General features: G+C 45.7%; 1 protein-coding gene and 1 long non-coding RNA gene across 6 annotated transcripts; both read right to left on the minus strand.

The window, feature by feature from the left end:
• Window positions 1-3,771: 3,771 nt before the first annotated feature.
• Window positions 3,772-9,885, minus strand: LOC149347610 (uncharacterized). 5 transcript variants are annotated; one of them, XM_089585624.1, is made up of 5 exons: window positions 9,765-9,885; window positions 8,327-8,378; window positions 6,872-6,953; window positions 5,606-5,651; window positions 3,772-4,077 (listed from the first exon to the last, which is right to left on the minus strand). In XM_089585624.1, exons 1-5 carry the CDS (start codon window positions 9,868-9,870, stop codon window positions 3,968-3,970), a joined length of 396 nt encoding a protein of 131 aa, XP_089441750.1. In that variant the 5' UTR covers window positions 9,871-9,885; the 3' UTR covers window positions 3,772-3,967. The 5 variants fall into 5 exon arrangements, 4 of the variants coding, with proteins under 4 accessions (XP_089441750.1, XP_089441749.1, XP_089441752.1 ...); XM_089585623.1 differs by having other exon boundaries at window positions 3,772-4,131; XR_016292162.1 differs by lacking the exon at window positions 5,606-5,651 and adding an exon at window positions 6,160-6,313 and having other exon boundaries at window positions 4,000-4,131.
• A 6,294-nt stretch (window positions 9,886-16,179) lies between these two features.
• Window positions 16,180-25,219, minus strand: LOC149347611 (uncharacterized). The gene is made up of 3 exons (XR_016292163.1): window positions 24,998-25,219; window positions 21,141-21,285; window positions 16,180-16,439 (listed from the first exon to the last, which is right to left on the minus strand). It is a non-coding gene; the product is annotated as an uncharacterized LOC149347611 (long non-coding RNA).
• Between the last annotated feature and the right edge of the window lie 2,718 nt (window positions 25,220-27,937).

Consider the following 27,937-nt stretch of genomic DNA (forward strand, 5'->3'; position numbering starts at 1 on the left):
CACACACACATTACCCATAACTTCTTATTAACAAAAAAAGACAAGCTTCTGTGTGAACTGTGTGGTGAGGAGCTCACAGTAAATCACATTTTAATTTCTTGTTCGCATCTCGAAGAACTTAAAAAAAATTTTTTTACGGTATTTTACAATGAACACATTCCATTTCATCCCGCATTGCTTTTAGGCGAGCAAACACTTGTCGAGTTTTCACTTGTTTGTAAGTTTCTAAAGAAATCCAATGTTTTAAATATATTATAATGTAACCTCTGTACACTTGACATAACATCATCTAACCTTGTGTTTGGCGCATTATAGCCATAGTTGCTTATTCGCCATAAAACCCCATATAACTAACTAACAAATTATGATGTAGACGCCAACGACGCGAACCTCATTCTCCGAAAGCTGGAGGACAACTGACGTTGACGGCGCGGTCTCTCCCCTTATGTAATCTCTAACCGCATTTGCGTGAATACGACACTGGCGCATCCTATTTCCAGCGTATCTCGAGGAGGTGACACTACATGTACGCCATCAAATCAAGCAGGACAGCGATCTCTCACCCAGTGCATGTGGCAGAGGTGACCAGCGGCTCCCATCTTGAGCATGGCCTGCTTTGTTATCTGACTGAGGGGGTATTGTACAGCCACCCCAGTGAGGAGGGGCGGCCCTAAACCTGTTTACATTCAGTGCGGAAGTAGACGACCTTTCAAGAGGGGGACAATGGCATTCCATTGTGTAAGGAGTAGTGTTTCTCTACGTCAGTGGCGCGTCGTAGTTCCTAGCGTACCTTGCGTAGGCGACACGTCACAGGTTAACATGTATCACATTGTCACGCAGGAGGAGGAATAAACTTTATTAAGCTGTTCTGTCGTCCTTAGCCCACTTTCTCCCTAGGTGGCCTCCATGAAGAGGCGACCTCGAGGATCCAATCTGCGATGTTGGCTTGTACCTGTTTGTCTTCACTGCGTATACACTCTTTTCCCAGCTATCAGCTGAGAGATATGGCAGGAGCTTTCGGGGGGGGGGGGGGGGGGGGGTGTATTTCCCTCGTATCTCCAGATATTATGATCATCGTCTGCGGTTAGGTTTTTGTCAGAAATGTTATTAGGATTAACTTCACCTTTTGCAATTGAGGCCAAACTTGAGCATGGTTTGCTTTGTTGTCCGATTGAGGAGGTAATGTATAGCCCCCCAGGGAGAGGGAGGGGCGCCCCTAAATCTGTTTTCATTCACCCCAGAAGTCAACTTGCCCATCTCGGGAGAGGGACAGCCCTAGTAGCAAAAAATCTCGCTAGAACGTTATGACAATGTCGCCAATGTTTTATAATATTGTGCAACATACTCCAACGTTGCAGCAATGTGTCCATAAGTTGGTCACGATGACACACTCTGCTAAGATTGCAGCCACATGCTCAGAAATTCGTTCAATTCAGAACATCGAGAAGCAACGTTGAGGCAATACAGCCTGGTGAACACAAATTAACATTACAAATATATTTCAAGCCCATGGTTCCAGAACTTTTCCGACTGTTGCTACAATAAAAATTTTTTTCGACCAGCAGTACTTTGCAACTAAACCTCTTCTTTTGTGCCTGCCACAGATTGCACGCACAGCTCCATTAATATGTCGCAAAGCTTTGTTTATTACCCATTCGCCACTTTCACTCTGTTATGCGCTCGGAGCTGAGTGCATGAGTTGCGTGTTGTACTGCATTGTGGAGCTCAAGTGTCGGTCGCTCTCGTTGATCTTAGAAAAGCGTTATATGTTGTGAAGCTTACCAATTGGCAGGCCTGCATGCTTGTGCAGGGTTTCTGCACTTTTCAAGAATGTTACATTAATGTTACGAAACATTGTGGAAATGGTGCAGAAATGTTGCGCATATGTGGACAAAACATCCTATGTTGTCTTGATATTGCCAAAGGAGCACACCAGCCACGTTAAAACAACATAAAAAGGTAATATTGCTGTAATGCTCCAGCAGCAATCTGCGCTACTAGGGAGTCGCATTCCGCAGCGCGAGCAGGAGGGAGTAACAGGGAACCAAGAGGCGCACAGGATAGCTCGAGGGTACACTTATTACCGAGCATCCAAAGTAGCCGACCTCGAGGAGAACGAACCTGTACCCCAAGATTATTCGGCGATACTAAATTGTTACAAGGGCTGCAGAAAGCGGTATCCATCGCCACACAACTACCTTAGCAGAGAAGACTCTGTCGAGTGGAGGCAGCTGCAAACGGGCTCGTACCCGAACCTACACGTACTCAACAAAATGTATCCAACGCAATACAATGACAAATGCCCTTGGTGCCAAGAACCACCCACGCTGTACCACATAACGTGGGCATGCCAGAGGATAAGCGTGGTACCATTATAGCAAACCCGAGTGCGGAGCAATGGGAGGGAGTGCTCTCCAGCGATCGCCGAGTCGACGAAGGTCTGATTCGGCGAGCACATCCGGCAGCAGCTTCCAGCGCAGCCCTGGACTAAGGGCAGCCGAGCTTTGTACAAGCAGATGGACGAAGCCATCTGACAGCCGCAGAAGAAAAGCAAATCTAGAGCTTAATAAAGTTGTTCACTCACTCACACTCCCTCTCTTGCCTCGACGGCAGCTGTGCCACTTCCAGGAGTGGTGACGTTGTTCACGTGCTGCCTTTCTGCCACGAGTTTCTGACGACGCCGGGGTTTTCGCTAAACAAGCCAAGTAATGCGAGCTACCCTCGCATTAGAAACAAATGGACAATCTGATTGTTTTTTCACGCAGCGTAGTACCACCTGGCATTCATCCATGAAGCAGACATATTTCCCCAATGAAATAAGAGCCGCAATATTGCGTATAAGGAGCGCTTTCAGTTCTACCAATTAAATATTGCGTCCGATTGGCTTCCGTGTATTTTGGTTCCTTCTTATAAGTAGTGAAATTCGCGGTCTCGTTGAGTTCTCCTTTGCCGATGCTTTAAAATTATTGCAGAACAGCTCTTGAGCACAGCCTGGGGAGAGGTGTTTCAATTCGTGTTTGGGGATATGTGTGACACTGTGATGAATGAATGGCCGGTGCCACCAGCGAACTAGCCAGCGCGCTATTAATCATGCGGCTGAGCTTGGACTCGGGACATTGAAGGATTTATCTGTTGCGCGCGAACTCCCAGCTGAATCGAGATGTAGACAGGTGTGTTCGAACTGTCTTCGTAACATGCACGTACCGCAAGTGTGAAATTGTATTTGGTGCGATAGTCACCAGGTGGCTGTGCTGTGAATACGTCATTGCCGATGACTTACTATCGCGATATCGCGTACAATTGCGATAAATGTACTACGGAATGCACATTTTCGGGAAAAAAATTCTAGCTTAACTTCGCAAACCAGTCAAGTGGTATTGTTACCAGTGGATAACGTATGCATGTCTCCCTAACACCGACACATTTCAGGCACTGGATTACGCGACTGCGGCGAAAAAAATTTTACGCACACTCGTGTCCTGTAAACTTCTGATCGCGATAGTACATGATGTTGTGTCCATCACTGAATGTGCATCATACATTTTTATGCAAATTTTGTTAGGGCCCTTAGCTCCAAGCGCAGTGTGTGCAGGCTGCCCTCCGCTAGGTTTCTCGGGAACGCCAGCCTAAGATGACTGATGAAAGAAGGGGACACGGTATTCGCACTCAGTCCAGCCGTCTGCCAAAAAGGATGGGTTAAAGGGGCCATGAAATGGTTGCGGGACATTTAGCCGTTCCATCTTCCGGCAAAAATGAGGATTGTACTGAAGCTATTGCAAAATTTGTATACTTTTATTAACTCACATACGTCGTTCAAATTCTATTGGTTTGTAGAGCAACTGTTTCTCAGTACAATAGTACTACTCAGGGTAGACTATCACAGTTGGTGCATTTGACCAGAATTATTTTGTCTACTCGCTGACAATGCGTGTCACGCAAAGATGGTGTCTCACTGCGTGGTTTGTCTTCAATGCTGATAGTCTGTGTTGAAACTTCTTAATCCATCTAAACACGTTGTTCTTGTCCACGGTGTTATCTCCGTAAACATTGAGTAGCCCTCGGTGGATGTCAGACAGCCTGCATCGTTCACAACTCCATTAGGAACCGTTGCTTCTCCTTGCGATCCGTTAGCTGCATGCAATGAAAAGAATCTATTAGTTACCTGCAAAAAATCAACGGTTACTATACATAGTTATTCTAGCAACATGAAGAAGTTTTACCAACTTTTGCATTTATTTAGGTACAACCATCGTAATACAACCCTATACACGCTGTATAAAAAAAATTGCGACGATTAAATTTGTGGGCTGACATAAATTCAGCATGAAGGTGGCGTCAGTGCTCAGTGTGGTCACGAAGTCTCTCCCGTTTCTACTGGCTTACGACGTCCCTGATAAACAATTAGAGTACTAACATGACAACTAATAACCGGTTTGCACACAAAAGGCAACGCTTAACACAAGTGTAAAGACATGGGGAACAAAATTACCCTATTGGTGTGATGCCAGATCTGTATGAGAATCAAGCCGCAGTGGTCGCCATTTTGGCGTCCATGAAACACAGTGAAGGGCTACAGCGCATGTCTAATTGGCTTATCTCCCACTCCTGCGGCCTGCATTGCTGAAGCAGCACGTTGAACGTCAAAATGGCCCCGGGACCTTATGTGAATACCTCCTATATGTTGCTCCATGCGGTTGCTGTTTGCTGGTTTTAACTACAGGCACTTGTTTTGCGTTAGAACTTAACGTTGCCCTTAGTTGCATGGTACTGGAAGTGCAATGAGCATATCAATGCTCTTAAACCAAAACTCATTAATTTTACATCAAATACACTGGGTGACTGAGTTTTGGGGCTAACCGAGCAAGGTGGTGACTAGAAATATATAACAGTTTGACAGCATACTCCGTTTTCCGTAGCATTTACTATTTCCGTATTTCTAAGATTGTTATATTTTGCCAGTATTTTACATGACCTAGCTTTTAAGCATGAAGAAATTGGACAAACTGAACCTCTGCACTGTAATAAAATATAACGGTATGTTGGACATGTCGCCATCTTAAATTTAGGACTATCATGACATTACATGACAAATCCACACACATGATGAAACAATGAGTGAAAAAACTAAAGTCTTGAAGGGAGAGCTTAGAAGATGAGCCGAAGCCAGGGAGACAATTGAATGGCACCACCAACGAAGGTGTTCGACTCCCCCCTAGATACGACAACACACGCTCGGCAATTGTCTACGCGCCATGCAGTAGAACGCCTGGGATTTACACAGGAGAGAGCATGATGTACTATATCCAGAGATATTAGCTTCTTAAAAATTTCTGTTCGGTGGGTTCCACGTCTCGTCACTCCTGAGCAGCAATATGCTTGCTTGATTACTTATCATGGGCGAATATCGGTTCATCTCTGTACCATCAGTTAGAGAGACGGTGTCAAGTTTTATGGAATGGCAAGGATATGTTGCTCACTGAGTGTCATGCGAAAGGTTACAAGATTGCCGGATTCTATTACTGCGAACTTCTGAAGCGTCTAAAATAAAGAATGCGAGAAAGGAAACCAGCGTCTTGTGTCATCAGGACAGCGTTCCAGTACACACCTCTGCAAGTGCCTGGTAGTTTCAGCTTGTTCTTCGCTCGTACGATCTGCAAGATGTTGCCCCCTCCTAATCTTTTTCCAAACATGAAATATTTCTTGCTGGGCAAAGTTTTGCCACTAACAATTAGGATGGCAGCTGGAAAATTTCGGTGTAAAGATTTTTAAGCACCGCTGGAGGAAGGTGTCACCTTAGAGGACGAATATATAGAAACATACTTCGGAAAAGCTGGAAGTGGTGTTACCGTCTAGAGACATAAATCAGCTGCCATATTTTTTATCACTACAAAAGGCATTCACTGATTACTTCAGAAAAGTGTCACGCCAGAAATACGTGCATTCATGGCATGAGGCCGCTAATGAGTGTTGTACTCATCCTAAACAGACTGCATCTGCAACATAATCAACAATAAAAATAACCAAGGAGACCCGGTACCGTATACACCACAGGGAGGCTGGCTGGAACGAAGCTTGGCAGGAAACGATGCGTGTTCGATATGTTTAGCCTTATACAGCATCAACACTTCCCTCAGACCGAGTAGAACAGTTGCTACATACCCATTAATGCCTGAAGATATCATCTTTCCCAGCAGCACGTTGCTGCCCACAAAGATAGACGGACACTGGAAAGGGGGGCCTTGATGTCTAAAACGTTTCAATAGTACACTGCTTCAACGCAGTCTTCTGCCCACAATGAAGAACGAGAAGCTCACTGAAAAGAAATTCAATGTTGAATCCTTTCTGTTTTTCTGAAAATGTTGCAGTCCAGAAATCATTCGATGGCGACAATCACACAAAATGTGCTCTCTATCGCAGATGATGTCTATCGCAGACGGTGTCTGCAGGTGCTTGCTTGGATTTCAGGCCTGTGAGCATTTGGCCAGTTAGTTTGCATGAAGTCCCAAAACATTCACAAGAGTCATAAGCCTTTCGAAGCGCTCATCACTTCTGCGCTTAGTCAATATCCTGGGGAAGTACAGGTGTGTTGCAGGTGCAGTCAGTCCCTTAGCTCCAGTGGTTTCACCTTCAGCTTACGCCCCGTGTAGATAGAAAACAACGGATCGGAGTTTCCGAATAATAATAATGTGAAAAGCCAGTCTAGAAAAACTTTGATACGCTTACAGCTCCTTCCCACACTGCTTCATTATCACACCTTGTTACAAAGAGAGCGCTACGAGAACAGAGGGTGCTTCGTGGAGCCATGTGTTCTTCCTTCCATATAAATGGAATGAGAACAGAACTGTACCACCCGAACGGAAAAGGGTCTTACTTGAATATTTGGTGGAACAAGCATGAAGCAAATTCTGGAAGAGTTGGCATGTCGGGGTCCATCATGTTCTCCCAACTTATCGCTGGAAATAAAAAAGAAAAAAAGAAAAGCAGCACATTTGGGTTGATTACAAGTTTTGTAGGAGGGAACTCACGTTACTGATTTTGTGGAATACAGCATCAAATGCAGGGTCGCAAGTGGCTGGTTTGAAAACAGGTGATATGCTTTTTTGTAGCTTATGGGATTGCTTCTCGCTTCATATTTTCTACACTTTCTCGCCCCTGATATGTCTGATGACTGCCTAAATCAATTGTATCAAACTAACCCTTAAAAAACATTATAACCTCAACAGAGTAGTCTTACCAGGAAACTGATGTATTACAAATGGCTGCTCACAGGCGCGAGAGGCTTTGTATCCCATAAAATTCAACTGAAGCTGCGTGATGTCCGCATATAGGACAAACTGACTTGTCAAAAGGGAACAAATGTGCTGTGTTCAGCTCCATAGCATGTAAGCAGGTAAAGTTGTCATGCGCCAAGAGATAAATATGCCCGTCAGAATAGAGGAACATGTTATAGTTTCAAAAAACATGGGCTTCTTTTCGAAATTAGGTTTTTTTCCGGATCGACAACTTTTTTTCGCGAGAAGGAAGGAGAGGCGTCTACCTAATGGAGGTCTGTTTTTTGGAAATGGTGGCCCGAATAGGATAACACAGTTGAGCCCTGCGCAAGGAGCAAGACTGGAATCGAATTCCCAACCCATTCAGAAGATTTTAATGATGGCTGAAATAGCTTTGGTTTGAATGTGCCAAGAACTGCACGTTTAGTGGTGTGACACACACTGTTTTAACGCATAGATGTACAGTGTGCGAAAAGTTCTGTGTCAAAATAAGTGCCCAGAAAAGCCAAGAACTGTGTCTGTTACCGTAATAATGTTTTCTTTATGAGCACTCTAAATGCACTGCAGTATATTAGAGTAATAACCGCCGAGACAATAGCATTTGTTATCGTTTATTTTTCCTCCTAAGTCAAAACACATTCAGTCACTGATTCAATAGCCCCGGTTTTTGTTTGAGGCTGAAAATCAAGACTTCTGAATAAATATGCGCTTTTCAGTCGATGGTTGCGAAGACTAAAATGCATATAAGCCACCAAACGATTAAGAATAATGACTTCCCAGTGGCATTTATTCAGTGCAATGGAGCGAATGCGTGAGCAGACAGTAGTAATGAACCGATAAACAGTACAAGCACGAAGTTTGCAACGTAGCACATCTGTCCGGGGAGTAACCGAAGCAGCACAGGCAGTCGGCCCAATATTGGGAATATATTGGCAAATGTCGGTCTCAAAAAGGACCAGAGCAAATAAAACCATCCATTTACAATCTTAGGCCCATTTGCTGTGCTGCGTGGGAGCACCATCACATATTCTATAAGGCAACAGGAGGGAACTCACCCACGAACTTCAGACCAGTGGGCTGAAGGACAGGTTCGTCGAAATAGGCACCCTACCAAAGAAACAGAAGGTTCTGGGTTATGCTACAGACTAGCGCCAGAAATATCCTTACAGGACGCGAGAAACATTTTTCAATTGAAGTCCTCAAAAACAAGCCTACAAACGTTAGGACAGACAGGCGAAACGCTCGGCACCATTTGCTATTATTTGCAGTGTATTACATCTTTCGTAAAAAATTAAATTTGTGTTCTATTTACTATGCTGCACAAAAAATTTCTGCATGAAATTCACATGCCCAAGCTGGTTCACGTTTGCCAAGCTTCAATGTGCCCGCAGTAGCAACATTCGTCTTTGAGGTGAAGGAGGCCGGTAGGTCGTCGGCCATCACGGAACAAACAAACAAAAAGTGTGCACAGGGCACATCAGTCAAGGGTGCTGCAATTGGTTCCCTTTAAGTCATTTCAATAGCGAAAGAACTCTCAGCCGCCGCGGTGGCTCACTGGCTATGGTGCTCGGCTGCTGTCTCGAAAGACGCGGGTTCGAATCCGGCCGCGGCGGTTGAATTTCTTTGGAGGAGAAATTCGAGGCCCGTGTACTGTGCGATGTCAGTGCACGTTAAAGAACCCCAGGTGGTCGAAATTTCCGGAGCCCTCCACTACGGCGTCTCTCATAGCCTTGGTCGCTTGGGGACGTTAAATCCCATAAACCAACCCACCAACCAACCAACCAAAGAACTCTCACTGCATTTCAATCTTAAGGAATAGAACTAAGAGGGAAGCAGTGGGTATTCTTAGTAACCAAGCTGCAGGGGAGTAGCTCCTTCCTCTTTTCGGCATTTTTTCGCCCATGCTATTTACGCACCACGTCGACATATTAAGATGTAGAAACTAAAATAAGAAGAGTGTTGGTTTGTCGACGAAAATAGATTCTCTCCTAAAAACCAGACGGCGCCACTGAGATTTTTTTTACCAGTGGCGTTTAACATCTTTTGAACAATATTTCTGGATACACCACTGCCAAGTGGCACGTTCTTTCGCATGGGCGTACGGAAGCGGGGGCAAGGGGTGAAACTGTGAAAAATGGCAGATGCCTAGAAGATTGCATAAATGACTTTGCGCTGCATTTGGAATATAGTGTTAAGCAAGGATTGTAGGATAATTCCAAAGATTGCAGTTTTTTTTATCTCCTGGAAGCATGTCTGACCGCCATTTGCAGCGTTTGCGATCAGAAATAGGCGAGATGGTCGACGTCTAAACATGCAACATGGAATCAGTGTCGCCATCTCAGTAAGGAGGAACCTTAGACGCTTCCCGTGTCGAATACGTGGCATGATTTGAAAACTAAAATATAGCATTCGCCGCTTTGTTTTTATACTCTGAAGCACGCTATTTCGAAAAAGGGAACCATAACTATGTCCCCTTAAGCAGCATTCACTCACCAGGGTTCCTGTCCAGCAGAGAGTCGCAACGGCTGGGAGTTGACACGTCACAATTCCAGAGACTTTGCTGGGAATCTGCTGCAGGCGCCTGGAAGGACAGCGCCATCTTTGGTACGGAAATATGTCCAGAGCTTAAACGAGACGAAGTGGAGCCAATGCGATCGAGTGCTGAGCGACACCCTTGCGGTCATGATAGGAAATAAAGGGGAAAGGTTCCGAGTGAAAAGCTACACGACACCACCACAAGAAATATGCACGTCAATGATCATGGACAGATGACGTTTGCTTATCTCCATGTTTTGACAACTGAACTTACGAAGTGTTAAAAACAATAACTTGTATGCATGCTGATCTTATTGGGTCGTTTGAATTAGGTTATCTGTACGTTCTACATGCGGGCCATGACTTTGGCATCATTCATTTTCACACACATCGATAACATACCTAAGAAAATTTGACTATGACGAATTCCTGAGCAGAGCTCTACGGCGCCAAAGCTGAGGTCCACATATTTGCACCCGGAAATGCACAGTCGTCGTATCAGTACACTTCCACCTGTATGCGAAGTAAACCCTTGGAAGCCCCTCGCCAGTTTTCATATTTGACGTGTGTGGAGGCAACAGAAGATATACTACAATATCACAGGATTGGATTAAAACAGCAACGTGATCCGCAGTTCTGGTGGGTACGAATAAAGGAGCACGGTGCGTAACTACTTGTCCAGAGAGAATGCATTTTTGAGTTGTTTAATCGTGCTTGTATGCTAAACCTGTGCGCACAGAGCATGCACAGTAGGCTTCTTTGATAAAGCGGCCCAACCATCGGGCGCGTAGACGCCTACGCTATATGATATTCCCTTCCAGGTCATAAAGCTGCCTGTTTGAGTGTAAGAAAGCAAAAACGGTTGACTTACTTATGAAGTTGATTCAGGCTCTGGAAGCCCCCCGTATCCAGGTACCACGTCCGAAGGAACGCCTGCTCTGCGACAACACCAGGAGAAAGTGCTAGAGCGTGAACTGGTGATTACATGCTATTAGTGACGACCTCCCACGGTTAATGAAACGAGCGGTTCAGTCAAAGGCTGCACACATACTCCAGGGGTACAACAGCAGCAGTCACTTCGAGGAAAGCGTGTCCAAGAATGCGCGCGCATTGTAATTCCGTAGACGCAAAAGCACAAGTCTACATGTGCTAAAACTAGGAAACGTAGCACTGAGTTCTGCTTCAAGCTTCTCCTCCGGTTGAAGGCAGCACTAACCATCATGGAGTTTTTTTTTAAATTTGAATTATTTCTAATACTCCGCTTCATACATAGCAGGCAACGCTGCGGAGGTTGCTGAAGTAGTGCGTCCGCGAAACTATATTACTCCGCCACGTATCATTTGTTCTTCTCGAAACTCTGGTCATTCTTTGGACGAATACAGAGAGCGGTATAAAAAGATGTGGTAGCATTGAAAATAACCGTCGAAGCTGTGAGGCGCTCAGTGTTCGGGCTCTCCGGCCATAATTTTCATGCAGCGTTAAATACTTTTTGGGCGCGGATTTAGTTGAAGCCATTCGCTCTACCAACCGCGTATCATACCGCTGCCTGTACTTTTTGTTTCTCAAAATCTCGATGAGTCGCAGGACGAAAATGTGGCAGGAGGTAAAACGAAGTCCAGGAGGCGCCAGTCACAGCACTTAAGATTTGGCGCTACGAAATATGTTAGTGTTCGCTTTGGTCGTATGGCGAACTACCTTTTGCGTGCGGACTTAGCCTGCGCGAACAGGCGCGCTAGCTTTGGCAGCGTTGTCTGCTATGTATGAAACGGAGTATAGGTGCCAGGTGACCACAGAATATTACCGTTACTAGGCGATCCTCGTCAAACCATGGCTGTAAGAGCAATTTCCTGTTCAGTATCGTTACATGCATTGAACGGACGCCCCCTGCTCACAGCAGCTAGTCTGGATGTCTGATGAAAAAATGAATAGCCGGAAAAAAAGTGCCCTGAGAGTACAGCCAAGTCAGCGACATTCCCATCAGAGATTGTTTCCGGGAAAACGCCTAATACAATTTGTATCATTAAAGTATATAACAATGTTTGTACTGTACTTGATTAAAGAAAGGTTTGCTCAAAACATTCCGTTCGAAAGGCGCCTGGTGATCTCAAATGCCGGCAACTATGAGCATGCGATATAGCTATGGGCGAAGCATGACGGAAAGAACTGAAGGGCACGTGGCTGTAGCCGCGTAATCGAACTAAATAAATAGCCATTCCTAATAGTGTCCGTTTAGATTCAGATAATATGCGACTCGACAAGCGCCAAACATTTCTGAATAGATGATGGCTTAAACCGTTTTAAAATTAGCAGACGATTACAGTAGTCAGTTATGCGGAATTTGGATGCAGCTCTTCAAACGCCACCTGCCACCGGTGGCAGGTACCGTGTTATGCTGCTAGTCACCCATCCACCTCCGATGTCCATTCCTCCACTCTTGCCGTGACAGGTGGCGTTTCGATCTGCTACTGCCTGCTAAGACGCCACGTCGCACACCGCAGCACGCCACCTGTGAGGTGACGTGTTGCAGGGGAAGTGCTTCGGGAATGAGCAATAAAGTTTTCTTCCGTCTGATACATTTCATCACTTTGGTCTTTTAAGCTAGGTGTACACTGAATGGTGCCGATGTGTTTAAAACGGAGGCTGCGCCCTCTCACTTAGGTGGCGCCCTGGCACGGTCAGTCAGGGTGGCCTACAGGATTGTCCCATTGTGTTACTGAGAATTTTCATGACCATGAAAGAAGTGCCATAGGATATCACAATACTACAACTCCTTACTCCTTATTACTACTGGAAATGAACGTGCCGCAGGTAGATAAGAGCAGTCGAGTCACAGAGACTAAGGCCAGGCATTCCATTTACTGGGAATAGCCCGAGTAATCTACAACAGATAAAAGCATACTCACCAGGTGTCGTAGTGTAGTCTCCTGAGCAGAGTCCTGGCACAGGTACCACATCCAAAGAAACGGAACTGCTGCAAAAATCACACCATTCACAAAACTGCATTGCTATATCCAATATTTATCTCAAAATTCATTTGGCTTTATTTTATCGTCGGCAGCGTGATTCCGGTGGCAGCAGATTCGTAGTTGTGGAACAAAGACACAGAACTAGGTCTAACTTCCCTTGTCGCCTCAGGGTCTCAGCTACCGGCTTAAACGAAGGGGAGAAGCTGGTGCTTAGAGTGAAGCGACGCATGCAGACGCAGACATGTGGCAGTGCCAGATTGATGCAAGATCTAACGGCCGCCGGCGGATAAGCCTCGCAGGATGAAACCAACGATAAATAAGCGCGCTTTAAACTGTGGTAACCTATCTGATCAGCAGAACTCACCGGTTCTGGTTGACTCCGAGCTAACAAATTAGCTCACAACCTTCTGAAATTTGTAAACGTGATGGGAGGCAGTTATGTAGGGTTTAGCGTCGCTATTAAATGTAAAGGCACCACAGCAGAAGAGCCCGGACGGATTTCGACCGCGTGAGGTTCTTTAACTTGGATATAATTATCGTACAACTGTTGGCTCCCGCCAGATAGGTTTGGTTTATGGGGGTTTTTAACTTTACAAAACGACTAAGGCTGTGAGGGACGCCGTAGTGAAGGTCTCTGGAAATTTACAGAGGACGCGATTGTTGATCGGCTGTTGAGCATTTGCGGTACTGATTGCGATGCACATATAAGGTTACAACATGCTGGACTGCCCCGACGCGCTGCACCTGCATTCAAATTCTTCGGCAGCGAGTTCTGATCACTTCGGAGAAGGGAAGAACTCGGTGGGGGTCGTTCACAAATTAAAAATTTTGTAAACATCTAGGACGTCTCCTTCCAGGCTGGTTAATCAGATAAAAATTATTCCTGACAGGAAGAGGCACTGTATCGTACATAACCCTCATAAAGGCATTCGCAGGTTCTTGTTTAATTCGTAATAAAAGTTACGCCCTAAGCTGACCTTTCTAAGGAATACTGAAACAAAACCTTAAAATTGAACAGAAACACTGACTTAGATTCTCGGATTGTGATTACACCGAAATCTGGTCATCACTTCACATATTTTTCAGCGGATGGTTTTATTTTCGATGTTTTATGAGCGCGCAGCAAGCCCTCCCGGCCGGCGCGAGGTGAAGAGCGTGACGTCATGACACCCTTGTCCGACAGGCAACCGGTCTCGTCACTGGATGCGCGATGTCGCACTGCAATACGGGTAGACCAAGCTATAAGGCTCCCGACCTCAGATGCTGCCGACGCAAAACTGGCAAAACCCGCGAGTAGCGATGGCAGTCGGGCTACCGCGGGAGTGGGCGCGCGGGTGTTATGACGTCTAGTCGCAACTTCCACAGGCGGCCGCGAGATGCAACGATGCGGCAATAAATCACGAAAAAGCGTGCCATCCGCCTTTTCTCGCAAAAATACTTGTCGCATTTATCAATTTTGGCAGTCAAGCTCTTGTTTACATGAAAAAGAGCAGCTCCAAAAGTTTGGTTCAGCATCCCTTTAAGGGAGAGTTTAAGCCAGAACATGCTTTTCGCCAGTCTTATTAAATACTACGCCACACGTGATTGAAAGAGCAGATCACAGTAACTTGCACTTGGAGGCGCAGGTTTGAACAAGGGTACTGAGGAGGGAAGCCTCAGTGTGCTGATCACCGTTCACTAAAAAAACGTAGGCTAGCTGACAGCGAAATATCTTCCAACATAGGGACTGCTTCAAGGGGGGACCCTGCTCTTTTAAAAAAAATGAAATTTAATAATGAAGTCCCAATTATGCAAACTTCAGTGAACAGTGGGCTGATTCTAAATATGTCTGTTACTTTTAGGCTAAACATGTACAGTCGTGGTCGAAAGCCTCAAGGAAAAAGGGTTTTTGGTTCAGCCGTATAACAAAGTCATTACGGCACTATTAAAGGTCTAATCACCTTGAATCACATTGAATTGAAGAAATTTTACAGGAGAGAATTTTCGTACAATAAGTTATGTAAGTATGAAACTATTATGTAGAGGGAATTGAAGCAATTTTACCGCAGAGAATTATAGCAATTTTGGACAAGGATTTTTATTGCAGCAGAGAAGCTTTCTGCTTGACATGTGTTTCGAATGATCCGCTACACGGAGCCCTCTAGGGACATTCATTTCGCTGAAGGTGAACGCTGTGGCATTAACATTTTTGACCAAGACTGTACTTGCGTACTCATTCAATATGTTAAGAAAGCATGAAACTATTATGTAGAGAGAATTGAAGAAACTTTACCGCAGAAAATTTTCATAGAATATGTTATGTAAGTATGAAACTATTATGTGGAGAGAATTGAAGCAATTTAACCACAGATAATTTAACAGTTTTGCCGATGGGAACTAGCTGATATGCATTCCACTGTTCTAGCTTGACATCATGCAGTGCAATAAGGTTAAAATTATTGCGTATATAACAGGCGTTGAATTACGAGGTTTTGAAGTCGCCATTTGCAGAAACGGGAACAAAAGTTAGCATCTCTGTTTCTGGAGCGGCAAGAGAGTAAGTAATAAAAGAAATAAAGCCGCAAGAGGTGAAAGTTCTAGAAAAATAAACAACCTAAGGTTTGCCCCATGAAAACAATTACAGGGGTCTTAAACCTCACTTAAGCACACAACATTGATGGTTTACGGCGCTGAAGCTTCCTTGGATAGCAAAATTTGTCACTGGAGCTGCGCATGAACTAACAGTCGTAAATTCAACAAATGTGGTGTCCTCTACGCGATTCTGCATTATTTCGATCTTTCGCGTTGCGGAGGTCAAGCGGTTGACGGGAAATACAGATTTTTTCAAAGGGCGCAAAATTCATTCAACATCTGTTGCAACTAAGCGCTCCCTGCGTGCTTTACAAGTAACGAAAGCTTCAACTGAGGCCAAAATTGGCGAGTAAGCAGGGTAGCATTAACAGTACTTGCAAGCGAATAGCAGGGCGTCAGCTCAGGCCTTAATGCAATGAATGCAAATGAGAACATTTGTCCAAGATGGAGTTAAAATAACTGAAGGAGTCAGCGCGGAATAGCACGGGGGATCCCCTACTGAAACATTCCATGTGAGTCAGTCTTATGAAATTATAGGAATATGAAGCCCATAACATAGGGAAGAACAATGGGCAATGTCAGTGCACGTTAAAGAACCCCAGGTGGTCTAAATTTCCGGAGCTCTTCACTACGACGTCTCTCATAGCATGAGTAACTTTGGGATGTTAAACACCGTAAACCAAACCAAAGCAGATGAAGATCTATATCTTATATTTGCGGAGTCTATAAGCATTCCATTAAATTTTTACACTATTTACATGCAATCCGCATGACCTTATATGAAGTCCGTAAGCTTCCATACGTGCTTCTATACAGGCCATAACGACTCCATATGCTCGATACTGAGTGCATAAAGTTTCGTATGGAAACGCATGGAATTATGGAACTTTTCATATGGAAACTTTGAGTAGGGCGAAAGGTTCATGCACTGCTCCGGTCAAATTATTCCTTACCGAGCACAGTCTTCTCACACCCTGTCCCTTTCAAGCTGACGGTGGGATAAGATGCACCCATGTGACGAAGGCACCACAGAACACGTAGGAGGCCGCATTTCCTCGGCCGACAGCGGCCCTTGCCCCGACACTGGCTCGTACAGCTTCAAGAGAGGTGGAGGGATCACGCAATTATTGAAAATGAATTATGCAGGGGAAAGCTGCCGTCTAAGAAGTAACAAGATATCACAGCATAGTTGTAAAAGGGTTGTCAGGAGATGCGGATTGTTCATAACTATGCGGAAGAGGTGAGCCACAAGTCATGCAGGCACTCAGACGTAATGCACTAAATTATACGTAGTAACAATGCAATATTTAAATAATCCATGCAGCCATCCTTTAACGATCTATACGCCTATTTCGTGACAAGCTTACGCACAGGCTTTCTACAATCCGAGTCGGTTTTCCGCTAGCGATCACTGAGCAGGCACAGTAGAGAGTCAGTGTCTGCGACGAAAGTGGCCGACCCAGCACCACTTCATAGAAGCCAGAGTGCGTTTCCAGGCTGTTTTATTGAGTGTAAGCAAAAAAAAAAAAGCTGGACTCAGAGATAGTGAACCAGCAAAAGCGTTATGCCTGGAGGAATCCATGGGTATGGTAGCTACAGCCTTGTTATCAAAGTTATCAGCCGCAGTTTACTTGCACCATTGAGGAATCTCGAATTAAGTTAGTGGGTTGATTTCACTTCTTAAGAAGCTAGCCGCAGGTTTTCCACGTGTCCACACAAAAAAAAAAGACGAGTAGCGATCGTCTTCACAGAAATCTGTGCTTTTCGTTCATATTGTACGTAGTGTATTCTGTAGTGTATTCTTACCGTAGAAAATATTTTGTGAACCGTATTTGGCTCAGCCCTTTCTTTCCCCATCGCCAACGAGGCCTGACAAGATAACCCCCTCTTGCGCTGTCCTGTGCTCCAACAAGTGTCACTAATTCTCGACTCCTTTTCTCTTTCTTGACATGCCGCGCACAGCGTACCAAGCGTTGCGCTGCACTAAATTGGTTTTTTGAGGAAAGGAAATGGCGCAGTATCTGTCTCACATATATCGGCGGACACCTGAACCGCGCCGTAAGGGAAGGGAGGAAGGTAGGAGTGAAAGAAGAGAGAAAGAGGTGCCGTAGTGGAGGTCTCCGGAATAATTTCGACCACCTGGGGATCTTTAACGTGCACTGACATCGCACAACACACGGGCGCCTCTAGCGTTTCGCCTCCATCGAAACGCGGCTGTCGCGGTCTGGTTCGAACCCGGGTACTCCGGCTCGGTAGACGAGCGCCTTACCACTGAGTCACTGCGGCGGGTGCACTCGCCCGCCGTGTCTGGCCATGTTATGACGTGTTGTGCCTTGCACTACTGAGGACAGCCACTAATTTGAGGTCCCAATGAGCCGTTTGACTAGCTTCTGCATGACCAACCTCACGGCCTGAACTAGCTTTCAACTGACCAAGTTGACTGCAGGAACCCTATTTTAGTTCCAAGAATATCTTTAAAATCTCGCAAGCATCAAAATATGTGTCTGATACAACGTAGGCTGAACAGTACAACGAAATGTACGAGCTGAAAAAAGTTATTAGAGTTATGAAATAGCGCAGGTTTATTCATCATCATTGTCATCAGCATATTTATGCCCACTGTGGGGCAAAGGTCTCTTCATTGACGGGGAATGAAGAAATTTCTACGTTATTTTCGCTTGGTGTTTCACACGTACAGGGTCTGTTCTGAAAGTAGTACGACTGGTTTTTTCCTGGGCGAACGGCCGGACGAGAGGTGGTCTGCGTGTGCAGGATCGTTAAGGGGGATATTGGGATCGCTGGGGAAAATCGGCAGTCGGCTCTCGGCCGTTGAAGAGAGGAGGTCGCTTGTACTGTGAACCCCTGTCGAAACGTCTCGTCACGCAGAATCATGGAGTGTTTACTGGATCAGCGATACGCGATCAAATTTTGTGTAAAGCTTGGTAAAACGGGAAAAGAGAGACACGACATGATTAAGGAGGCCTACGGAGATGCTGCCATGTGTAGATCAGGTGTTTTTGAGTGGCTCAAGTTGTTCTAAAAAGGTAGGGGAAGAGTGGAAGACGATGACCGCTCCGGACGCTCATCGACCAGCAAGACCAACGAAAATGTGTCGTGGTGAAAAATTTACTTAACAGTGATCGGAGGATGAGTATCAGAATGATTGCTAATGACTTTAGCATTCCTGAAATCCAAGTTTTTGAGATCGTGACACAAAACTTAGCCATCATGAAAGTCTGCGCGAAGTTGGTGCCGCGAGTGTTGTCAGAGGAGCAAAAGCCCAGCCGGTAAGCGATCTGACAGGATCTTCTTCATGACGTGAATGAGGACCCCGATTTTTTCGGATAACGTAGTGACCTGTTACGCGACGTGGGTGTTTGAATACGACACGGAGAGCAAGCGGCAGAGGTCAGAGTGGCCCACTCGTTCTTCCCCACGCCCCAAGAAAGCGCGATAGAGCAAATCGAAGGAAAAGTCCGTGCTCATTTGCTTTTTTGATCGACATGGAGTCATCCACAAAAAGTTCGTACCACCCACACAAACAGTTAATGCAGTTTTTTACGTGGAAGTCCTCAGAAGACTGCGAAAACGCATTGTTCGTGACCGCTCAGCCATCGCTAACAAATGGCGGCTGCACCATGACAACGCGCCGAGCCACACAGGGTTCCTCGTAATGGAGTATCTTGCCTAGCACAAGGTGGCAACTCTGCCTCGCCCCCCTAGAGCCCCGACATGACCCCGCCGGACTTTTTTCTATTCCCGAGAATAAAGTCGACGCTCAAGGAGAAGCATCACGGATTGGTAGAGGCGGTTCAACAGGCCGTGACGAGAGAGCTATACAGCATTTCGGTCCAGGCGTTCCTGGAGGCGTATGAAAACTGGAAAACTCATTGGCAGCAGTGTGCAGATGCGGAAGGGTGCTCTTTTGAAAAATACTAATCGTTTGTACTCTTATCAAATAAAATTTAGAAAAAAAAAATCGGTCCTACCACTTTCAGAACAGAGCCTGTATATTGCGCATTCTACTGAGCGAACAAGAATAGGAAAATGAGGTGCTTGTTAACGACCTACATATGAACGAAGCGATCAGTCATCGAAAGCGAGGAAAGCATAGGGAAGCTTTTCTCATTTAAATCTGCGGAGTTGATCAGTACGAAAGAATTATTGTAACCACAGTGTAATCAGAAGCCCGCGTTCGTCATGGCACAGTTAGAAATGTCGTGAAGGCAGAGCAACACAGCAGATGAAAAAAGGCAAAGAATATGCTTAGAAAGAGGTTGAAAAATTTGAGCGAGCATGATGCAGCAGAAATTCAAGCCAGTTTTGGCAAAGAGCACCTATATTCTTGCGGGGACGCAGTACACATGATTTCTGTAATTTTTTACTGGAATAATTCTGGTTATAACTGCTGAAGATATCTTACATAGAATGGCCTTATTTTGCAGCTGAGCCTTTTTGTGGCATTGAACTTCACGTTTGGTTGATGATCATGTTCATTTCCATATATATTTGGTTCTGAGCTTTGAGATGGATGGATTGAAGCCATGTCCTACCATGCTGATTGGATGCTGACGTTTCTGCATTGGCAACTGCAGCGGCCAAAATCCAGTGACAGGGCTAATGCACAAGGAATCTCGGCTGCTTGCATCCATGACAGTGGAAAAGCGACGTCTTTTCCCATTGAACTGCCTCAAATAGGAGTGGCTTAGGCTGAAAACCGGTTTGTGTTTATCTGGCTCTTGGTAAGCGCAAAGCTGAATTTCCCACCTCTCAGTACTGAAGCATTTTTAAGAGGTCATACTTTTACAGGCCCTGTTCATCTATGTGTCCATGCCATAACCTATTCCTATTACGCTGCAATGAGCAAACCGCGCAAAGGAGGGCCAAAAAAAAAAGATTTCGGCACAATTTAGGCGAGCAACATTGCAGTTCTTTGCAGAAATAATGTACAATGCGTAGTGAGCATGTGCGAGTTTTAGAGACACGTCGAAGCACATTAAAGGCTGAATACGTATATTAAGACGGAAGCCTTTAATGCATCATCGTTGTAAGCAGGAGTTGTCGATAAAATATCACTCTTTTCAATTGCTCGAAATGGTCGTGACGTCACAGTGAGCGAATTTCAAACGGGGCCAATTGTTCTTTGGTGAGTAACCATGCAGCCAATGAAAGGGATGGTATGGTGATACTTCGAGTAAGTGGGACTGAGTTTAGTTAATTGCTTAATTAACCAATTACTCTAATTAACCATCCTAGTCAGACCAGATAAATTAATAAAACCGAGTAGGAAATTGGTCGAGTTGGAGAATCGAACGAGGGTCTCCGGAGTGCGTGACGAGCATACTAAACACTCCGCCATGCCAGCTCGATGGTTTGGAATGAACAAAGGCTCGTCTAGTTAATACAGTGTCTTCGTTCACTACCATCCTCCTCCCTTCTCTTACGGCGAGGTTCAGGTGTCCACCGACAGAGATACATTTCCTTTCCTCAAAAACCAATTTACCGACCAGCAAGGCACCAGCAAGGCGCAGAGCGGAATGGGCGGTGGCGTTGTTTGGACTCCCTGGCAGCGTTGAAAGACGCGGCCGGGTTCCACTCTTAGAGGCGAAGCTTAACATAACCACACATCAGTGACACAAGCAGCAACACCGCGCTTAAGGCTTTTGCCTCACCGCACTTTAGGTCAACAAAGTGCCCCCTGAAATTTTTTTAGAATACAGACTGTCGAATGAATTGCATTACAGCAATGCGAACGGACCAGTCACTTCCAAAACAGTTAAGTATCACTCCTGCTCACCTCGTACAGCTCTCTTCATCTGAGTCCCGGTGGTAAGGACGAGGGAGATAAGGCCGGAGGACCCTCTCGCACCCACGTCACGAAGGCACTCCAGACAGCGCAGTCTGCCGCGTCTTGATTTACATCGGTCCCGCTGGCTCTGTTGCTTGAGGAAGAAGGGACAAAAGGTCAAGCTGGTTCGCTATACAACTTACGCTATGGCGACATTCACCAAACATCACTTGCGAACGCCCACGTAGACAAGCATCGTCCATAACACACATTTTCACAAATTTTCTGAGAACGGCCCCGGAAGCCCACAAGTACTGACACCTAATGGCGTTGAGATTTTCGCGTTGCGAGAGGGAAAAAAAATGGCTGAGGCTTAGCTAAGGTTAAGCCTAGTCAGATGCGAAGCATATTGATGGCTAGGCTTGGTAATACATGGCTTTCCTTGGTTGAATACTTCGTCATTTTAACACAACCACTAGAAGCCTTCGTCGTGGGGGAAGACAACGGCATGGCTACAGCGGAACGCCGACTAACCCCGAGACGCGCGTTGGGTGAGCGCCTGGATTGCCACGGAAGCCGCGTCCGCCTGCCCGGTGGAGCGAGCGTTTCACCTACATCGAGTGTGAACGCGCGTTCGAAATGCGCGGGAGTGTGACGTCACCATACCACGTGATTCACGCGGCGTGCAACCGCAGCGACGGCACAAGTTGGAGCCCCGTCTCTCATCTGTCGTGACGTCATTGTGTCACGTGGTGTGACGTCACCATACCACGTGGTCTGCACGGCGTGCAACCGCAGCGACGGCACAAGTTGGAGCCCCGTCTCTCATCTGTCGTGACGTCATTGTGTCACGTGGTGTGACGTCACCATACCACGTGGTCTGCACGGCTTGCAACCGCAGCGACGGCACGTGTTGGAGCCCCGTCTCTCATCTGTCGTGACGTCATTGTGTCACTTGGTGTGCACGGCGTGTAACCGTTACGAAGGGCTTGGGTTACCTATTGTAATATGCTTCACATAAAAAGGAATCCTCGTAGCAACAAAATAATGAGTACATACTTTTTGTGTTAACACTTTAGTTAACCATGAACAGTTTAAGAAATGAATGATTTCTTCAGTGGCGTAGTGCTCGTGTAAGGTATAGTGTAATATGGTATAGCATAATACGAAAGAAGATATAGGAGATAATATTGGTACGGTGTAGTAAGTGTAATGGTTCAGTGTGCCGACGTGGCACTTATGCCATGAGGGACGTAACAGTTCAAGGCTTCGGATAAATGCTTGAGCACTTGGAGTTCATTAAACTCGTGACATCACGAAGCAGACGGGCGGTTTTGTATTATGCCTCGATTGAAACATCGAGGAAACCTTTGCATGTTTATTGTTATCTAGTTTCCTTAATCCAGGCATTATGTGGCTCACATTCTGACCTCCCTCATTCTTGGTGTAGACGACGCTTATCTGCCTAATGTAATTGAACGCGGGCTGTAAAGGAAACTGGTTGTTTGTCGACAGGCACCCCGTCTAGAATAGGTGCAAGTATTAGATACGAAAGAGGGGCTACGGCTCCAGTTCGTCAGAGTTAGGAAAATGCTTGTACCTACGAGGAACAAGGACTTTTGTCACATGCTTGGAGTCAAAAATGCAGAAATAATTCACTTCGAGAAACTGGTTGAGGAGTTCTGCGACATGCAGCCACGTAGCAAGAATTGGTCAGTCAGTGGCAGCACAAAATAGTCGATGGTGACCTGCTCAGGGCCCCTCTTCCATGATGAATCAGCTAAATTGCGTCGTGTGACCTCCGTGACTCGCCACTGTGAACGTGGTTTAACAGCGGCGTACCTATCTAGTTCAGGTGGAAGCGGCCGAAAGTGAGCATCCAACCGCAGAGCGGTAGGGATGAGGTACAGCTACGAAAGGAGCGCAGGCCCTGCAAAACCAAAGCATTAATTGGCGGTTACATCCTAGGACACCGCTGAAATATTCAATCCTGACCATCGACCGGCCTTGGGTGCGATCATTTTGCGGTCCCTGTCACTGGCAATGGCTTTTGGACTGCAATGTGCAAACTACAGTGACAGCAAGACTACTGCCGTCCATGTTGCAGAAAATGTTTGCGTTTGGGACTGATACCACAAATATTGGATTAAGAGAGCTTCCACTTGAGTCGAAGATCTACCTGCATACGTATTGATGAACTGAGTCTTTCATTCGGTACCGATGTTTCATTATTAAATGGAAAACAAAAGACCTGCACCTGAATAGATTGCAAATGCGTGCAAGGATACCACAGACTGGCTAAAAACTTGCATTCTATAAAAATATAGTGGAAATGATGAAGAGACGAGGCTTGGGCATGTTGGTATGACATACTTAAGGGAAATAAATAGCGCACAAGAGAAGACGGGACAAGCGAGGAGACACAGACAAGCGCTAACTTTCAACAGACGGTTTATTGCAAAATCGGGAGCATATATACATATGTCCAGATAGGCAACAAAGAACAGGATCGAAGATAACATCAACAAGACACACACCCCCTCGACAGCCATCTGCTTATCGTGCCAGATATGCAAGCTCTTTTTTCGACAAATTAACGGAAGGTTCGCTGACACAATCCGGTCCAAAGCGCACGATGTTCGACGCTTCAACAATCTCCCTGGTGAGTTGGTCGCGGTGATGATACAAGATCACAGTATCTTCAAAAATTGGACGGCAATTGCCGTCCAATTTTTGAAGATACTGTGATCTTGTATCATCACCGCGACCAACTCACCAGGGAGATTGTTGAAGCGTCGAACATCGTGCGCTTTGGACCGGATTGTGTCAGCGAACCTTCCGTTAATTTGTCGAAAAAAGAGCTTGCATATCTGGCACGATAAGCAGATGGCTGTCGAGGGGGTGTGTGTCTTGTTGATGTTATCTTCGATCCTGTTCTTTGTTGCCTATCTGGACATGTGTATATATGCTCCCGATTTTGCAATAAACCGTCTGTTGAAAGTTAGCGCTTGTCTGTGTCTCCTCGCTTGTCCCGTCTTCTCTTGTGCGCTATTTATTTCCCTTAAGGAAATGATGAGACCCTCGTCTTTGGGGGAGCTGGCACATTGCCTTGTAATGCTTTGGGCAAACACAGACACACCACTGCTGATTGTGTTCCTGTTTCAGCTTGCTCTAACTTGTCAGCTAAGCTTCAAGTTTTCCAGAGTTTTTCCATTTATTCTTCCATAGAAAAAAGCGCGAAACGTGCACAAGTGGAGGTTTTTGTAGGAAATTGCATGCTACATTAAATTAACATGGATTGCAGGAAATTTTCCTCAACCAAAATAAATACACAGCTACACATTTTGATCAACCGAAAGAAATTTCAGGCATGTTATGTCAGCTGATCTGAGGGCATCTGGTTTGTGATAACATTGTCTGCTACACAGCTTTTGGCTCTTGAGAATCCGCGTTATTTTCTCCGCGTAGAAGATTAGGCCACAAGAGCGAAGAAAACAAATATATTTATTACTTTAACCTCTCTGCAAATGTCTTGTGCATAAATTTCTACACATGCATTAGCGTCAGAAGAATGTCCTGAGGGGCGAATTGGTGCATGATGAAATGAACGGCGGTGCAACAAGTACCTTACTAACAAGAGAGAGGTGGTGTCTCTTTCTTGTTAGTGTCCTTGTTGCACCGCCGTTAATTTCATCATGCATTAGCGTGCTTGTTAAAACTCTCAGCCAGGTTCTGTTTCTCCCACCGCAATGATCGGCTTGTGGGAGTGACACATTTTCTCGCACAGAAGAGCGATAACGTCATCCTAAATTACAATGCAAGCTTGTCCTCTATGCGCTACTGTATCTCAGGAACCACATACTCACCTCCGGCCGTTTTCTTCGGCGTTGAGCGGGCTGCCTGACAGGTGCAACCGGACATGCTCTTCGTTCTGGGACCGATGGAGCAACGCTACATCGTGCAATGGTCGCTTGCTGATCGAATGCCTCCGAGCGAAATGTCGCATACGCGTGACCCAATGGCAGAGTGAGCCACCACGTCCCGCTACTGGCTGTTTCCATGACAACGAAGTGGCAGCTTCTTGCTCCTGGCCTGTAAGAGAGCAGCAATACAGGGAGCGTGTACGGTTGCATGGCTGTTGGTTTTACTGGTTTTATGGAGCCTAACGTCCCAAAGCAACAGTGAGGAACGCCGTAGTGCTGCACTGACATCGCACAGTACACAAGCCTCTAGCCTTTCGACTTCAACAAAATGAGACCGTTGGGACCGGGATAGAATCCACGGTTTTCGGTACAACAGCCAAGCGCCATAAATACTGAGGTACCAAGACCGCTTAGGTTACATGTTTTTTTCTGCCTAGCCCATTAGGCAAGAAAAAAGGGTTCCCGCTGTTTTCGGTACAGCAGCCGAGCGCCATAAATACTGAGCCATCAAGACCGCTTATAATGCACGTTTTTTCTGCGTAGACCATTAGGCAAGAAAAAAGAAAAAAGGGTTCCAGAAATTTCGACCGCCTGGGGTTCTTTAACGTGCACTGACATCGCACAGTACACGGGCGTCTAGCATTTCGTCTCCATCAAAATTCGACCACCGATGGAGACGAAATTGTAGAGGTCCATGTACTGTGCGATGTCAGTGCACGTTAAAGAACCCCAGGCGGTCGAAATTTCTGGAACCCTTCACTGCGGCGTCCCTTATAGCCTGAGTTGATTTGGCGAGATAAGGTGACCGCAGCTGGCAAGGCACAAGGTTAAATGGAGAGATATGTGAGTTAAATTTGTCTTGCGCAGTAGAAATCATTTGGCTGCTCCTGCTGCTGATGATGATATAGGGTAAGCCACCAGCCCAATTCAATCGTCACCACGAGACGAGCGAGCCGTTAAACTAGAAACTGAGCTCTTTGGGAGTGGTTAAACTAGACACTACACAATTTAACGCTACAGTGGCTCAATAGTTATGCTGACCGGCTGGTTATAACCTGCGTAGTTTTGAGACGTTAAACGCCCTCAATAAACCAAGTGTATCCAGCAGTTTGCCGGGCTCGCACCCCGGAATATAGAGAAGAAATGAAGGTACAAGGCTCCTGATCCTTGATTCTTAGCACGTAAAATTTAGCGGGACAAAAGAGTTTATACGCAGGCTGTTTCACTTAAGACTGTGGGTGTTTTTTTAAACAAGCATTTTGAGTTGCGAGAGCGTTTCTTTGCCATAGCATTAACGCGACAGCGTTAAAGGCCCGGTTACGCATAAAATTCGGCGTCAGCGTTGTCAGCGAAAAACCATCGTCAATGTTGTGCCACGACACCGGAGAGCAATCTTGGAGGTAGGTGGGCCACCTTGGTCACATGACCTTGCGGCGTCAGCACAGCCTGGCCAACTGATTGTGAGCAAACTACCCAGGGATATCCCACGGATATATGAATGTGAAGTAGATAATGACCTTCTGGATATTTTGGAATTAAACCATTACACTATTGCGTCATACCCTTAAGACAGAGCTTTATGTGAGGAGTGAACCATGAAGTGGCTCGGCAGCAAGTCTATGCCATGTTGAACGCGGCAGAAGGTGAAGCTGTACTTGCTCATTTTTCACTTCGCATTGATGAGGGTTCCTGATTTCGTAACTTCAAATACAGCCCAAGCGTGCGAATAATTTCAGTTTTCTAATCCATGTTTACAAAATATAGTTCAGCTTTTCTACTTTACTGGGAGCCCAGCTGACTTTAACCATGGGTTTGAAATATAGCGGGGCACACTATGTAAACGTAACTTATGGAGTTGATTCTCAAGAGCACCGAAATACCATCTACCTCACAATTGGGAGATGCTGAGTTCGATCCGCACTGCCCTCTGGTATACACATTTTCCTTATGGGTGCAACCTTTCCGCTGGCCTGGTGCTGGGCTCTCCAGTGTCTCAGCATAGTCTTCAGTTGGAAAACTCGCAGTGGTTGGATTGGCCTAAAAAAAAAAAACACCACTCGTTGCATCTTTAATGATATTCGCTGCATTATCGGATCTGGTATTAGTATACAGCTGCTTATGTCATGCACCCTTTTAGCAGTGTTGGAAGAGCGTAGCATTCGTAACCCGTCGGTTTTATTGAGAAATGAAGTTCCCCGTGTCAAAAAGGCGGTACCATGGACTGTGTACGGCGAGATCAGACGCATAGGACTGCACACATCTGAACAGTTCTATTCTTAAGCAAACTGAGTTTAATGATCTCTGTGTTGAATCCCACCCTGTAATACCACACGGCAGCTGTTGAGGCAGAGCAGACTGAATTCGGCAAGCTATGTGACTCCAGGTCCAAAACGCCGATAGGTTCCTTTTAAGACCATTCAATAAGCTCAAGATATAGAGGCGATGCTATGTCTATACATCCTTAGGCACCCACCTACAAACATGCTTCTATGTCACCTCTCTACACCTTGATGTCTTTCCTCTGTACTAGTTTTAAGCCATGTTTAAGTGGAAGCTTTACTTTCTGCATATGCTTTGGTGAGCTCGTAACGCACAAACGCCAGCAATTTCGTTATCGGCTATGCCGACAAGGCTCGGTACCGAGCATAGTTTTATGACTTGTCCATACGTTTCGGCTGTCGCCAATGATTAAGTTACCTACTGCCTCATTTATAGCACTATTGAGAATCCAGGTGGTGAGAACTACCTGGCAAAAATCGAATGGCGTTAAAATAGACCCATGACTCTATTTCTCCACAAACATCTATGATATTTTTCCACAGATATTCTTACTATCTCCTCTGTCCCTTCTATAAAACAGTTAGGTGACCAGATTTTCAGCGA

This window comes from Amblyomma mixtum, chromosome 4 (assembly GCF_055824585.1).
Source record: "Amblyomma mixtum isolate Tamu chromosome 4, ASM5582458v1, whole genome shotgun sequence".
NCBI lineage: Eukaryota > Metazoa > Arthropoda > Arachnida > Ixodida > Ixodidae > Amblyomma > Amblyomma mixtum.